The sequence below is a fragment of the Pinus tabuliformis genome, chromosome 8 (genome assembly GCF_031772625.1).
Source record: "Pinus tabuliformis cultivar Carrire ecotype Pingquan chromosome 8, CPIR1, whole genome shotgun sequence".
NCBI lineage: Eukaryota > Viridiplantae > Streptophyta > Pinopsida > Pinales > Pinaceae > Pinus > Pinus tabuliformis.
Window position 1 is genome coordinate 1,844,522,656 of NC_142294.1, and position 15,857 is coordinate 1,844,538,512.

At 40.5% G+C, this 15,857-nt stretch overlaps 1 protein-coding gene across 1 annotated transcript in view; it reads right to left on the minus strand.

The window, feature by feature from the left end:
- The window catches only part of LOC149243636 (actin-related protein 2-like), a 570,582-nt gene that overhangs the window by 392,592 nt on the left and 162,133 nt on the right, over positions 1–15,857 (minus strand). The window contains exons 5-7 of the mRNA XM_089367841.1: positions 4,379–4,513; positions 4,106–4,177; positions 3,862–3,940 (exon numbers count right to left, since the gene is read on the minus strand). Of these exons, the coding sequence (XP_089223967.1) occupies positions 3,862–3,940; positions 4,106–4,177; positions 4,379–4,513 (286 nt within the window). The remainder of the gene's footprint in view (positions 1–3,861; positions 3,941–4,105; positions 4,178–4,378; positions 4,514–15,857) is intronic.

A 15,857-nucleotide genomic window follows, 5' to 3' on the forward strand; every position in this document is an offset into this window, starting at 1 on the left:
AGTCAGAATAGTACCCGACAGATCAAGGCCAAGAGGAGGGAGTTGCTACCGAGGGTTTCTAGCCGAGAAACCTGGATCAATGGTGTGGTTACACAAACGATCAGAGTAGGGGGCATCTCGACATCGGCAGAAGGATTTCCAAGAGGGAAATCGAGACTCGGAGGGAGTTAGATCGAGAACTTCCAGGAGGGAAGTAGAAGAGCATCATGGCACTACACGGAGAAAGAGACCAGGACAAGCTGGACGAAGCGTTGAACTTCGCAGTCTAGAAGGCCAGAATCATATCTGTACTTGACAGAAATCATGACAAGCACTTCGCCTTAAAGACGATAGCTATCCCAGTCGACCCAGCTGAGAATGACAAGTATGAGGAGCCAATGGCGAGGGCCAAGAGCATCATCCTTGATGGGGTCAAGGACCATGTAGTACCACACATTGCCGAGAAGGAAATGACATATGAGATGTGGGAGGCCCTAAAGAAATTGTACCAACATACTTCTGTGCAGAGAAGGATGTTACTAGAGAATCAACTGAGGTCATATCAGATGAAGAAGAGAGAACAGATTGACACCTTCGTCAGAGGGCTGAATGAGATCTGAGATCAGTTGACTGCTATAGAAGCCACACCGGATCAGGAATTGATGGTGAGGACAACCTTGAATGCTGTCTCAGAAGACTGGGAGGTATTTTTCCATAGTATACTAGGCAGAGGGACACTTCCACCTTGGGATGAGATGTGGGCGGCTCTTCACCAGGGAGAGATCAGACGGCAGTCAAAGGCAAGAAGCAGCAGTAAGGGGATCAAAGTCAAGCAGGAGGAGGAAGATGTTGCCCTAGCATCTGAGGGAAAGCAAGAAAAGCAGAAGAAGAAGGATCTCTCCAAGATCAAGTGCTTCCACTATGGGGAGTTGGGTCATTATGCGATCCAGTGTCCAAGGAAGAAGAATAAGGGAGTCTTCCAAGACTAAGGCAGCGCCAGCAAGGGCAGAGAAGGAAGTGTTGACAAACGATGACTGTGCCATGAGTGCACATGCTCCACTTGAGAAGAAGTGGGGAGACATTGAGCTGTAGTCAGGATGACTTCAGGCGATGAGGGGCAGGATCCTCGAGGTACCAGCCTCTTGGATTAGACCTTGCTATGGGAGCCCCGAAGAGTAGTAGCAGGACTGGCTGATGTGGGTAGAGATGGATGCAGATGGAGCAGCACACAGAGCTACAGTGTAGGATCCCCAGGACAGTGCGAGGTCAGCAGGCTACAGCAGTGCGAGAGGCACGAGAGTGTTGCACCAGTGTAGGATGACACAAAGAGGTGTGCAATGGTGCGAGATGCAGGGAGTTGTTGCAGCAGCGCAAAGGTTAGAGAGGGAGCACTTGTCAGCGGCAGAGGGAGCTTCAACATCAGCGAGTGTTTCTAGCCCAACAGAGAGGTCAGAGATGGGAGATCAGTTACTTACTTCTCAATAACTGAGTTGCAATGCAGCAGTGGGCAGTACAATGCAACACGATGAGAGGAGTTGCAGTGCGGATGCAGTGTTGGGAGAAAGGACCAGCAACATTATGGATGCAGAGGGAGTTGTCGTACAGATGCAACAGTGGCAATGGAAGAACCATGGGCAGCAGTACAGGATACAGCAGTGCAGAGGATGGTGGGTAGCAGGCCTAGCATCAGTACAGGGACTGATGCCGAATGATCAGAGTAATACTCAGTGAGGACTATTGCTAGAGAACAGTCCTCGCTAAGAGGAAGTGTTGACTTGGGGTAGCATCGGATGTGCTCTAGCCACGAAATTTGGTGGAGAGGTTGGGGCACATGAGATCTCCAATACCCAGAAAGGGTTTGGGCAGATTCTAAACAATTCAGTAGATATTAAAATAATTAATAATTTTAATGGAGTCCCTAAGTCTAAACTTAGGGAAAATAAAATATTAATGTGAATTAATATGAAATTGTGTTAGAACGGTCCAAAAGACATGGATCAAGCTAGATCTAATCTTAGCCGTTGATTAGGGACTTAATCTCGACCGTTGATATGTCAACAAGAAAAGTATAAGAGGAGGTTTGAGGGTCACTTGGAGGAACACACCAAAGTGATCAGTCATTATATTCTCTAGAGCGGGGTTTGCTAAGAGAGATAGAATCAGTGATCGGAGTTGCAGCTGAGGGGCATTGAGTACAGAGAGACAGAGAGGCAGAGATAGTGCTGGGAGAGCAGTGCAAGAGCCAGAGAAAGTGACGCAGTAGCATCCAAGGCTGATGCAGGGCCACGCAGAGGCAGCCGGGAGCTGCTCAGTGCTTCAGAGAGGCTAGCGTTGCTGAAGCAGAGGGCCAGAAGGCTGACGCAGGGCCTCCTGAGTCTAACGCAAACCCATTCAGGGTGACACAGGGCCAGCGCTAGGCAGAGAGAGGTTGACACAGTCCAGAAAGGCAGACGCTGGGGTTTTTGGGGCAGATTGGAGCTGAGGAGCTGCCGGAAGGTTTATCCGGGGTTTCAGCTGGGACATTTGTCTCAAACTGAGAGGTATTACTGCCAAGGAAATTCTCTGTTGGGTAACTTAGCTTTGGCACCCAGATTGTACTATGATATTGCTTAATAAGAAAACCCTCAGATAGTTGCACCGGTTTTCCCACATTGGGTTTTTCCGGGGACATTGGTCCAAAAATAATAGTGTCATTTGGTGTGATTGTTTCTGTTTCCTTCAGTTGTTGATCTGTAATATGTTGAGCATGCACTAGTGTTTATTTTCAGTATTTACATTGTAAATAACTTGTTAAGTAACGAAACAAGTAGGTAGGAATAAATCAGATAAAGTGCATGGAGGGTTTCTAACTGGTAGACTTAGAAACTTCAACATGAAGCACACATGTGGGACAATATGATCCAACTACACAATGGCACCCTCCAGGAGTAGTCAATGTGACGTCTTTGTAGCCACCTTAACCACCTATAACCAAATGTAACAACCTGATCCATATTTGTAACAACATGGTCCATGTCCTCAGCTTGGGACCAAAACCATAATCCCAAGTGAAAACCATCAAAAAATACACAAGTTGTTACATAAAAATCCTTTAGTTGAGAATCATTCACAAGTGAGAATCAACTCAAGTTGTTTAGTCATTCATATCTACAACATACAGATCCATATATATGTATAGATTCAATTTAGGTCAGCATTTCCATGCCTTCATACTGTTAAAACAGCAAGGATTTATTCATGATCTACAAACTAGGTTAACCTACAATGACTGACAATCCAATGCTCACTTCATATAGATCCGCCTAAGTGAGCTGACATATGGAATTGTTGACTCAAATGTCAAGATGAAGTAGATAAAAAAGTGTTTGTTTATGTCCCTGTTTTAGGTTTATATCTACGATCGCATCATATAAAATAAAATGATTCTCTTCTGATGTAACAAATGTAACATGTAGAAGGGAAAAAGAAACATTTTTAAAATATGGGACAATTGCTGTATAAAGTTATAAACAATATTACTGATTAATCCCTTTAGCCTACATTAGAATGACTGCATTAGAAGTTAGAACCAAAACCCTAAAATTTAACAATGTGAACAAAGGAGTTTTCCGCTATGTTTGGGAGGTCTTCATCTGCCATTTTACTTAGATGCAGATATTTATGATTTACAAACCTACTAAAACCATATTTCTTATAAAACCTTGATGAAAATTCCATGCGATGATGTTGGCTTGATGAGAAAAATGCATCTTATAGAGGCATCAAAAGCACTCTAAAACTTACGGTATGCCCTTGCTGATTTCAGAACAAAAGAGAGTTCAACATAACCAAGAGCTGAGTAAACCTAACGCAAATCAACTAGATTTTACAAGATGAAAGCACCTTGGGCATAAAGTGTTAGAATAGCATTTATTTGGATAGATAGACCCGAAAAGTTGTATGTCTCAAACATTGTTTGCACCTGTTCACATGAAAAAAAAGAAATTCAGGAAGCCCAAAAGACTGGCATGTCATCAACCTTATACAAAACCATAATGAAATGAGAATCTAGCTATTGTACATAATATTATTTTCAACAATAAAACCTGAAAAAATGTCTCAAAAGAAATATGGATCCAGTGAATACCAACTTCTGCCTATTCCGTGTTGGGTTGAGAGGTGGATCTGACAGAAGAATCTTGCATTCTGAAGGTTCAGCCTATTCACATAAGCACCAATTCCTAAGTTATGTAAAACAGATATTTGAAACTATGAATAGCCAAAAAATTTGCTAGCTAATCATATAAAACCTAGAACAATTCCACACAACTAGTCCATGTAAGGAAGGAAAATTTATTCCCACAATAAAAAAAACTATGAAACAGATAATTCTAAAACTTTAAGGAATATGAATCATTACCTTCAAAAGTTCATACAGCATGTGGTCCCACACATGACCCATACCTTCCCAATCTTGAATAATACCATTCTTGATGGGATATGAAACCTCCAACTGTTTTCGGAGTCTTGAACAATCTTCACCTACAACAATGTCCTAGACAATGATAAAACCATAAATACTCTACTTTTCACCCTTCCAAATACCTCACAGTCTGTCCTACATAACTATTCCCAATGTCAAAGCCATCAACCATTTCACACTGGCAGAATGATATTCTGAGATTTAAATAAAAAGGGAAATGATTGAATGTGCATCAATGAAAATCCATGTGAATAAATGTTGTTAGATCAGTCCAAGTCCTTGGGCAATGGAATCAAAACACTTTAAAGACTTGGAGAATTAACAAAATTCAACCAATGAAGATTCAAGAACATCAATCTTTATTACTTCTGACAGTGCTGCAAATTCAATTTCCAGCCACCCTAGTAAGCCCATAAAGATGCAATAGTATGTCAGTTATAATCTTGTTTCATCACATACATCCGATTCTGAGATATAAAAGACTGATTTCTATTAAGAAAATCATCCCAAGTACATAACATAAACAGATCTGAAATTATGGGTCCTATTAGTGCAAGATATAGCAGGCACAGTGGAAAGCCTCACTGGACAGAGCCAAATCTTATGGCAACAAGAGAAAGGATTGCCACTGTCACCTCAACAACCTTTCTCCTGCTCTTTAGTGGAATTAGACCACAAGGGAAGCTTCCCTAAATCACCTAGAAGGATACTCTAATACTATGGCTCAAAGTGATGAGTAAAAGGTTTACTATATTGGATAAAGTACCAGCAAGGCCTGAGATGGCCAAGATGTTCAACACTAGGGTTCAAATACTCTATGCCTAGACCAAGGATAAGGCCGTTGTAGGTTAGGCTTTAGATGATATGCAATGATAAGGTATTGAATGTTATATAGCATCCAATAAAATATCTTAAAATAATATTCAATCACATAAGATCAAAGATCTTCCAATAGAGACTAGACTTACACTAGTGAATTTATTTCTATGGCTGTTGGGTATGCATAAACAACAACAGGAGAGTAACATCAGCCCTAAATAGGGGGTATCAACCATGCACTATGCTAGATTTTTCCTTTACACAATTTATAGATGCAAATCCTAATTTATGAGCCACAAACATCCACACAAATTTCATTTTTATGCATAAATCTGCCCTAAAAACCCTAGCGGCTAGCCTAGACATCTAGGAGAGGGAGAAAGAAGATGAAAATTATAAAACTTTATGGATGATCAACACACTAACAATTAGTTCCTTATCCTACTAGGGTTTAATGGATTATTTAGGGTTAAACTTCAAGGGAAAGACATTGATAGAGTAAGGGAGATGGTTAGGGCATCCACTTTTAAAACCCTAACTATTATTCTTGTGAGGTGAGAAATTAAAAATAGGGTGTGCACATTCATGTGAAATTTTATCTATTGCAGTTACTAGAAATTATTCTTCTAACTGAAAATTTAATTACGCAGTTTATTTGCTATGACAAACAACGAATAAAATCACAATTGCAATTTTCACCATAAAAATACTGTGGAAAATAAAATACTGGAAATTGAGAAATTCTAGCACACACACAATAATTTTGACACAGTTATTTTTGGACAATTGTCCCTGGAAAAACCCAACTTGGGAAAATCAGTGTAGCAGATGAGGGTTTTTATTATTAATCTTCAATAGCAATTTTGAGTACAATAATTTAGATGCCCAACTGGCAATCTAATCTGAGGAAAATACTAGCAAAAATATCGTGAGAATTTTCTCTCACCCCACAACTATTTTTTGCCTCCGAAATTGCCTCCCTAGCCTCTATGCTGAGCTCCCTGCATCACCCTCTGGGCAGAGCTTACGTTGGCCCTCTGCAAATTTTGGCCTTCCTTCCTTTGCCTCTTTTGGGGATTGGAAATCTTCCTCCCGGAATGCTGCTGCCCTCCTCTTCCACCTGCTACTCACCCTCTGGCTCTATCTTCTTTGCTGAGCTACTACTACTGAGAAAATCGAACCTGGGCAACAAAATATCTGGATGTTTTCGCCAACACCACATCGGCTTCCTCTTATAATCCATTGTTGGAGCACCAACGACCAAGATTAAAAATTAATCAATGGCTAAGATCATCTCTGGATCGATCCATGTGAGTTTCTAGATGATTATCACCTTATCTCAATTAATATTGATTAATTAACCATATTCCCTAAGTTTAGACTTAAGAAATATTTAAAAATCAGTTAATAATCTAATTGAGACACTTCTAGGCTGAATTTCCATAAACGATTTCTAGGTTTTGGAGATGTCTTGTATTCTAGCCTCTCCACCAAATTTCGTGGCTAGAACACATCAAATGCTACAAAAACTAACACTCCCTCTTAGCGAGGAATGTGTTCTAGTGTACTTGTCTTTGCATCATCTCCTGTCACGCTGTTCATTTCTGGCCAAACTACCCACCAACCACTACGCAACTCTGATATACACTACATCTGTGTTGTTGCTGACCTTGCTGAACTAATACCAACACTACATCTGCACTGCAACTCCCTCTCATATGTTGTTGCTGCAACTGCAACGCATCCAAAATAGCTTGTCCCTGCTACTGAAACAGGTTCTCCGCTATACGCATATGTTCTCTAAAATAGACGAACTTAGCTCTCCCTAGAGCTTTCGTGAGTAAATCTACAACCTGCTCTTCTGTGGGAACATATTGTAGTTGGACTGCTCCACGTTCTACACAATCTCTGATGAAGTGACATCGAATATTGATGTGCTTCGACCTATCATGAAACATTGGATTCTCAGAGAGCCTTATGCAACTTTGATTATCACAATAGACATTGGTCGCCTCCATCCTCTGCCTGAACTAGCTTTCTAGCAACTTCCAAAGCCATATAGCTTCACACATAGCTGTGCTGGCTGCCATATACTCTACTTCTGCAGAGCTCAATGTTACTGACTCCTTCTTCTTGCTACACCAAGAAAACATCCCTAATCCAACACTAAAGAAATACACAGAGGTACTTTTCCTGTCCACTAAATTGCCTGCCCAATCTACATCTGTGTACTCACAAAGTATGATGTCATCCCCTCAAGTATATCTCAACCCATACTCGACTGTGCCACGAACATACCTTAGAATATGCCTTGTTGTTGACCAATGTACGCTCTTTGGCTCTACCATGAACTGACTAAGGGTATTGATTGCAAAGTAGATATCTGGCCTAGTGTTGAACAAATACACGAGAGACCCAATAAGATTTCTATACAAGGTGGGGTCGACATCCTTGTCATTTGATGCTGTTGGAAATACTAAGAGGGGTGAATCAGTATTTCTTTTTCCAACTATTGTTTTACCAGTTAAAACATTTATATTCAGAACACAAGATGAACAACAAGAATAAATGTTTTTATTAATATAATCTTTGTAGTAAAATAGATACAATATATAAGTGGTTGTAATCAGTTGCCAAGCACCAACTTGGACTTTTGTGAGGCTCCAACCTCCAGAGCTCCAACTCTATTTCGCCAAGGCACCAATCTTGGACTTAGGAACACCAACTCCCAAGGACTTCAATCCTTCTAGCTCTTGAGACACCAGTTCCAAAGACACCAATCCTTCTTACTTCTAAAACACCAATCCAAAGGACTCCAATCCTTCTTACTTCTAAGGCATCAGCCCCATGGACTTCAATCCTACTCACTTCTGAGGCACTAGCCCCAAGGGTTCCGACCCAATCTTGTCAAGGCACATTTGATAGTAATGTTCTGCTCTCAGAACTCTTCATTACTGAGTTCTGTCTGTATACAGCTTCACTGTAGTCTCCATGCTACAACATCAATGACAACCAATCTTCCTATGAAGGAGTCTTTACAACTCTTCATACTGTCCATACAAAGTCTCCAATAGCCTTCGTGCTCTCTGATAATGTCTTCACACAGCTTTAGTTAGTCTACTATTAGCTACACTAAGCTCTGTATAAAGAACAACTTTCTGTTCAAGCATCTGTTCTAATGTCACAGTGAATGCTTCAGCATGACTGCTTCTCTGCTAGCTACTTCTCCCTTCAAACAATGTTAGACAAAACTTTATTCACTACATCACAGAGTTATTCTTCACACTCCATTGTATACCTGATTTATTCATCATAGGTTTGAGTCTTTCACAGGGTGATACGATCAGCAGAGATGCTCATCCTTTTAGTGCCTCATGTCCTGTTGGTCCTTTGGCCCTTTTTCTGTTGTGTTGGACCCTCTGCTACTGCCTCTGTTTCCTCCAATTGTTTCAACAACACAACAACTGCACTATGTTCTCTGTTTTTCCTGTTTTTATGCATTCCTCATGCCTCTATCTATCGGTTTCCTTTTTTTTCGTTGGCTCTTCGGCTTCCTCCTCGGTCTCTGTAGTTTCCTCTGCATCGCTTGATCCTTCGGCTTCCCTCCTTGGTCGCTGTGGCTTCCTCTGTCTCTTTGTGCTCACCAACTCTCTTGAGACACATTGATTCAACGGCGAGGTCCGAATAATACACGGAGAACACATATTCCAAGTTAAAACTGTAAAAGCGCTCCTTTTTTTCATCATCATGGACATACATAGGCTTTTTCCAGTTTAACGGAGATGATTGTACCAAACAGGATGGCCCCTGCTTACCACGTCACCATCGCAATCGCAATTGGCATCATTCTGCCTACTGAATGATCATTCAGGCCTCCTAAACTATCGGAACCATTATCATATGCATTTTGGCCCTTCAAACCCCGAGCAATACATTTTTGAATTACACAGGAAATATATGAAAAATCACGAGCGAAGCGCTAAGGGCGGACTTCAAAAATATTATTCTCGCATCTATAACTGCTTCACGTCCACCTTGTAATCGCAATCGGCAGTCGCCAATGGTCGATGGCTAATGGACACAATATGACATTAAGCCAAATTGCAATGTTGCATCGGGTCTGGTCTTGCAATCGCAATCGGCGCTTGCGGGAGTGACAAGGCTTTACAATGTATGCGATACATGACTCCCGATATGACAGGCGCGATATTATTATAGGTTGTTTTTAATGCCTCCGTCGGGTCCATACATATATATCACAATCAGTGATTCGGGGGTGATAGCCCTTTATACATTGCGATATGAGAGTCTCGATGGGCGAATGCGATGTTATATAGGGTTGTTGCTATAACCCAGTCGGGTCCGTGTATATATGCCTCCGCTCTTTGACTTAACCCATAACTTGATTTCCGCCAATATTATGTTATATCACATTGTAATGGTCCATGGGTCCACATATATATATATATATATATATATATATATATCGCAATCGAGGGTTTTGGGTAGTGGCACATAACTGAACCCGCCGATTATCACTGTCGCCGATATATATGTATATGCCCGCATGATAGTGTATTCCGCGCACACATATATAACCTCTGCCTTTCTGCTCTGATAGTGTATTTGCATATATGTATGGTTTTTGCCGCCAATAGTGTATATAGCCTATATATATATGTTTGAGCCTCCGATAATGTAAATGCACATATATACATGAGTCTGTGCCTCCGATAGTGTAAATGCATGCATATACACTATATAGCTCCCGATAGCTCTGTTTTGCTCTGTTCGCTCCGTTCTTCTTGGGCATGTATTACATGCAATGCTCCTCCGATATGGCTCCTCTTGCTCTAATATTCTGCAATATACCTCTCTTGCTCTGATATTCTGCAATATGCCTCTCTTGCTCTGATATTCTGCAATATGCCTCCTTTGTTAACTCCTCTAGCTTATGGCTTGGCTATCCTGATGGCCTTGCTTCTGTCTCTTCATGGATCTGCTCTACTTCCCCTTGGCTTCATATCATCATCTAGTATCTAGAATATTGCCATATTGACATCAATGACAACCTAGGTCAACAATCTCCCCCTTTGTTATTGATGGCAATATTCTTCTTCTCTCCCCCTTTGACATCAATGGCAAAGGAGTGCTCTGGGACTCCCCCTATCAAACTGCTTCTGTTCTTCATGAATGGTAGATTTTCATGGGTCTGTGACTCCCCCTGTCATAGTGCTCTTCTTCTTTTTACTCAAGATAGAAGGATTGATGCTTTATCATCAATTAGCACATTATTCCCTCTTCATGTCTCAGAACTACTCTATCATGGCTTCAACAATGCTTAAAGATGCTCTACTTCAATGCTTTCAATCAGATTGCAAATAGCCATACACCAAGTGTCCAAGTCTAGGCTTTTTTATGCTTCAATCCATATTGCTGCCATCTCCACAGTCATAATTGAGAGGCCCTCATAGTCCGGATCAAGAGAAAATGCCACTGAAATTAGAGGCCCTCATAGTCCGGATCAATAAAAAATGCCACTGAAATTTTCTTTCTTCTTATCTTTCTTCAGATCCAAGTTCCTTTGTGTCTCTGTGCTTCTCCTTGAGTCACTGCCATCTAGTATTCAACATCACTGCATTTGGATGAAATGGTGAGAGGTTGTGCCTTACTGTTGCTATATTTTCTAAGTGATCTGTATCAGCTTAATTCATATTTGACTGCACAACATTCTCCTTTCTATGAGCCATCTTTTCCTTGTGTTCTTGTACATATCTCTGCATGTTATTTCTGCTAGCAGATTTAGATATCCAATCTGTGACTGTCTTTTAAAATCATTCTGCTAATTTGTATCTTTTTGCAATGCTTCAGTTTTATTGTACACTGCCAGCTGCTCTTACTTCAAACTCCATTCCAGATGTATCTATTTGTTTGAAGATTGCCTCTATTAGTGTCCAGAATTTATCTGTTCTCACATTAAATCCCTGAATCAAGACATAAACTTCTGTGATAACAACACCATAGTTGTTTGCCCTATTTCTTTAGTATTATATGACATTCTTTGTTGTTCCAAGTACTACTTAGAGATTAAGTGGAAAGCATCTTTAACAACAGTCCAAAGAATGGTTACAGAATCATGTTCTTCAATGGAGTATTCCCGAGAAATGATCTTCATCAAAGAATGATTGTTAATATAGCTCAACAAGGATTTCATCAGGACCCTTTTCACTAATAGCTTCTGCAATAATGATCAAGAATGCTCCCCCTAACTGTATGCATCATCTCTTTTGGCAGATTCTTCCCATCTAATGCTTAGATTGTCAAAATTCAGGGCAATGACATATGCTATTGGCTGGAAATCTCAAGGGACTTTCGGATTGTATTTGCTTTCTTCTCCGTACTTGTGTAACTTTCTTCTTTTGCATGGTTCTAGCTTATGTAAGAGCCCAAGTTAAGCTACAATCACGTGCCATATGACCAATGTTATGACACTTGAAGCATTCTACATTGTTCATGATTTCTTCCTGTAAAATTGTTTCTTGGAGATTGCTGGGGACTATAATATCTATCTCTATGAGATGGTTGGGGACCATAACATCTATCTTTATGATATGCTTTACAGTCTTTTGCCATGTGACCAAAGTTTGTACAAGAATAACAATAACCAAAAAATGAACTTTGGTACCTAGGAGATGGAGATTTCCTTGATGTACTTGTAAAGCCTTTCTGTCTTGAGATCCTTTGATGATAACCATTGCCTCTCGCATCCTTGACATCATCTACATTTCTTCTTGGAGCAATATTTCTTCTATTGTAGCCTTGATTTTTCTCCTTGCCTTTGCTGGAACTGGGAGCATCACCATTTCTTTTTGGCTTCTTCACATCCCTTTTGTTTGAAGCATTATCATTCTTGTTTGAGGATTCACCTGCATACCCGAGACCTGATTTATCAAATGGACATCTGTGATAGCTGAGCATGTCATCCAAGGCCTGAGAGCTCTTCAAGATTTTGTTCATCCCTTCAACCTTTGTTCTGAGGAAGACAATCTCTTCTTCCAATTTTTCACACTCATTATTCTTCTTAGCAAGTTGTTTCTCAGTTTCTTCCTTGATACGAGCAGCTTCATCTACTTATATTTTAAGGGAGATAATATCTAACTTCATTTTGAAGATTTCTTCATTCTTTGCTTGACTGCTCTCCATTTCTTCCTTGATCCTTGTAGCTTTTCATGTTTCAGCCTTGATAAGCTTGATGTTAGATTTTAATTTGAAGATTTCTTCATCCTTTGCTTTTAGTTGACAGATCATGGTGTTTCTTTCCTTTCCTACTTCATCAACCTATCCTTCTATGACTTCCAATGCTTCCCATGATCTTTTCGGCTCCTTGTGCTTGTTTCCTTGCTTCTTGTAGTTGAGACTTGAGAGAGGAGACCTCTACCTTGTACTGACCAATCTCTTCTTCAAGTTTGTTCATGCTCTTGTGCTTTGTTCAAGTTGACTTGACAGGGTTTCTTCCTGATTCTTTGCTTTATTCAATTGATTTGTCATGAATATCACTTTTTCATGATGCTTTCTTTTGCTTTGATGAAATTCCTTCTTAAGCTTGGAAAGCTCTTCTTCCCATTCTTGTACTTGAAGCTTGATGAGGTCAACTTTTTCCTTGTTTGATCTTTGTCACCAACTAGTGCTATCTTCCTAAGTTCCTCATTTTCCTTTTTCAAATTGTTAATCTCTTCCATGGCAGTCATAAGTTGAGCGAGGAGTTCTACAAAATCTTTTTCATTCTCTTCATCTTCTAGGTCTACTTTAGTCGTGATGTCATCATTCTCATGTTCAGCTTCTATGATGAGTTCTGGATTTCCTTCTAGATTTCCATCATCTTCTTGACTGATGGTCATGGTCAATGCTCCTTTTGAGTGAAGGTCATTAAGTTTGTCCCATATACCCTTTGCTAATGAATATTCTCCTAGATTGTTCTTTATAGAATCAGGTAGCCCATTCAAGATTGCCTTCATTGCTTTTGCATTGTACTCCTTGGATTCTCTATCCATCCTACTATCATCAATCACTGATTTCCAGATTTCAATGCCTTGAGTCTGTAAGAAATTCCTCATTCTTGCTTCCCATATATTAAAGTTCCCATTGAGCCTTGAAGCCTCCTCAAATTGATTGTCTTCTATCTTAGTAGTAGAGGGAGACACATCCTTAGGAGGATTGGGGACTTTCTTCCTTGACTTCGCCATTTGTGTTCTAAAGATCAACCTTCAAGCTGTTAGGCTTTGAATGAAGGTACTGGCTCTGATACCAATTGTTGGAAATACTGAGAGGGGGATGAATCAATATTTCTTTTTCTGACTATTGTTTTACCAATTAAAACATTTATATTCAGAACACAAGATGAACAACAAGAATAAATGCTTTTATTAATATAATCTTTGCAGTAAAATAGATACAATATATAAGTGGTTGTAATCAATTGCCAAGCACCAACTTGGACTTTTGTGAGGCTCCAACTTCTAGAGCTCCAACTCTATTTCGCCAAAGCACCAATCTTGGACTTAGGAGCACCAACTACCAAGGACTTCAATCCTACTCACTTATAAGGCACCAGCCCCAAGGGTTCCGACCCAATCTTGTCAAGGCACATTTGATAGTAATGTTCTGCTCTCAGAACTCTTCATTACTGAGTTCTATCTATATACAGCTTCGCTGTAGTTTCCATGCTAGAGCATCAATGACAACCAATCTTCCTATGACGGAGTCTTTACAACTCTTCATACTGTCCATACAGAGTCTCCAATAGCCTTCATGCTCTCTGATAATGTCTTCACACAACTTTAGTCAGTCTATTGTTAGCTGCACTAAGCTCTGTATAAAGAACAACTTTCTGTTCAAGCATCTGTTCTAATGTCACAGTGAATGCTTCAGCATGATTGCTTCTCTGCTGGCTACTTCTCCCTTCAAACAATGTTAGACAAAACTTTATTCACTACATCACAGAGTTATTCTTCACACGCCACTGTATACCTGATTTATTCATCATAGGTTTGAGTCTTTCACAGGGTGATACGATCAGCTGAGATGCTCATCCTTTTAGTGCCTCCTGTCCTGTTGGTCCTTCGGCCCTTTTTCTCTTTTGCTGGACCCTCTACTACTGCCTCTATTTCCTCCAACTGTTTCAACAACACAACAACTGCACTCTATTCTCTGTTTTTCCTGTTTTTATGCATTCCTCATGCCTCTGTCTATCGGTTTCCTTTTTTTTCATTGGCTCTTTGGCTTCCTCCTCAGCCTCTGTAGTTTCCTCTACATCGCTTGATCCTTTGGCTTCCCTCCTTGGTCGTTGTGGCTTCCTTTGTCTCTTTCTGCTCACCAACTCTCCTGAGACACGTTGATTCAACGGCGAGGTCTGAATAATACACAGAGAACACATATTCCAAGTTAAAACTGTAACAGCGCTCCTTTTTTTCATCATCATGGACATACACAGGATTTTTCCAGTTTAACGGAGATGACTGTACCAATCAGGATGGCCCCTGCCTGCCATGTCACCATCGCAATCGCAATCGGCATCATTCTGCCTACTGAATGATCGTTCAGGCCTCCTAAACTATCGGAACCGTTATCATATGCATTTTGGCCCTTCAAACCCCGTGCAATACATTTTTGAATTACACAGGAAATATATGAAAAACCACGAGCGAAGCGCTAAGGGCGGACTTCAAAAATATTACTCTCGCATCTATAACTGCTTCGGGTCCGCCTTGTAATTGCAATCGGCAGTCGCCAATGGTCGATGGCCGATGGCCGATGGACGCGATATGACATTAAGCCAAATTGCAATGTTGCATCGGGTCCGGTCTTGCAATCGCAATCGGCGCTTGCGAGAGTGACAAGGCTTTACAATGTATGCGATACATGACTCCCGATATGACGAGCGCGATATTATTATAGGCTGTTTTTAATGCCTCCATCAGGTCCATACATATATATCGTAATTGGTGATTCGGGGGTGATAGCCCTTTATACATTGCGATATGAGAGTCCCAATGGGCAGACACGATGTTATATAGGGTTGTTGCTATAACCCATTCAGGTCCATGTATATACGCCTCCGCTCTTTGACTTAACCCATAACTTGATTTCCACCAATATTATGTTATATCACATTGTAATGGTCCGTGGGTCCACATATATATATATATAGATATATATCGCAATCAGGGGTTTTGGGTAGTGGTACATAACCGAACCCGCCGATTATCACTGTTGCTGATATATATGTATATGCTTGCACGATAGTGTATTCCGCGCACACATATATAACCTCTGCCTTTCTGCTCCGATAGTGTATTTGCATATATGTATGGTTTTTGCCGCCGATAGTGTATATAGCCTATATATATATGTTTGAGCCTCCGATAGTGTAAATGCACATATATACATGAGTCTGCGCCTCCGATAGTGTAAATGCATGCATATACACTATATAGCTCTCGATAGCTCTGTTTTTCTCTGTTCACTCCGTTTTTCTTGGGCATGTATTACATGCAATGCTCCTCCGATATGGCTCCTCTTGCTCTGATATTCCACAATA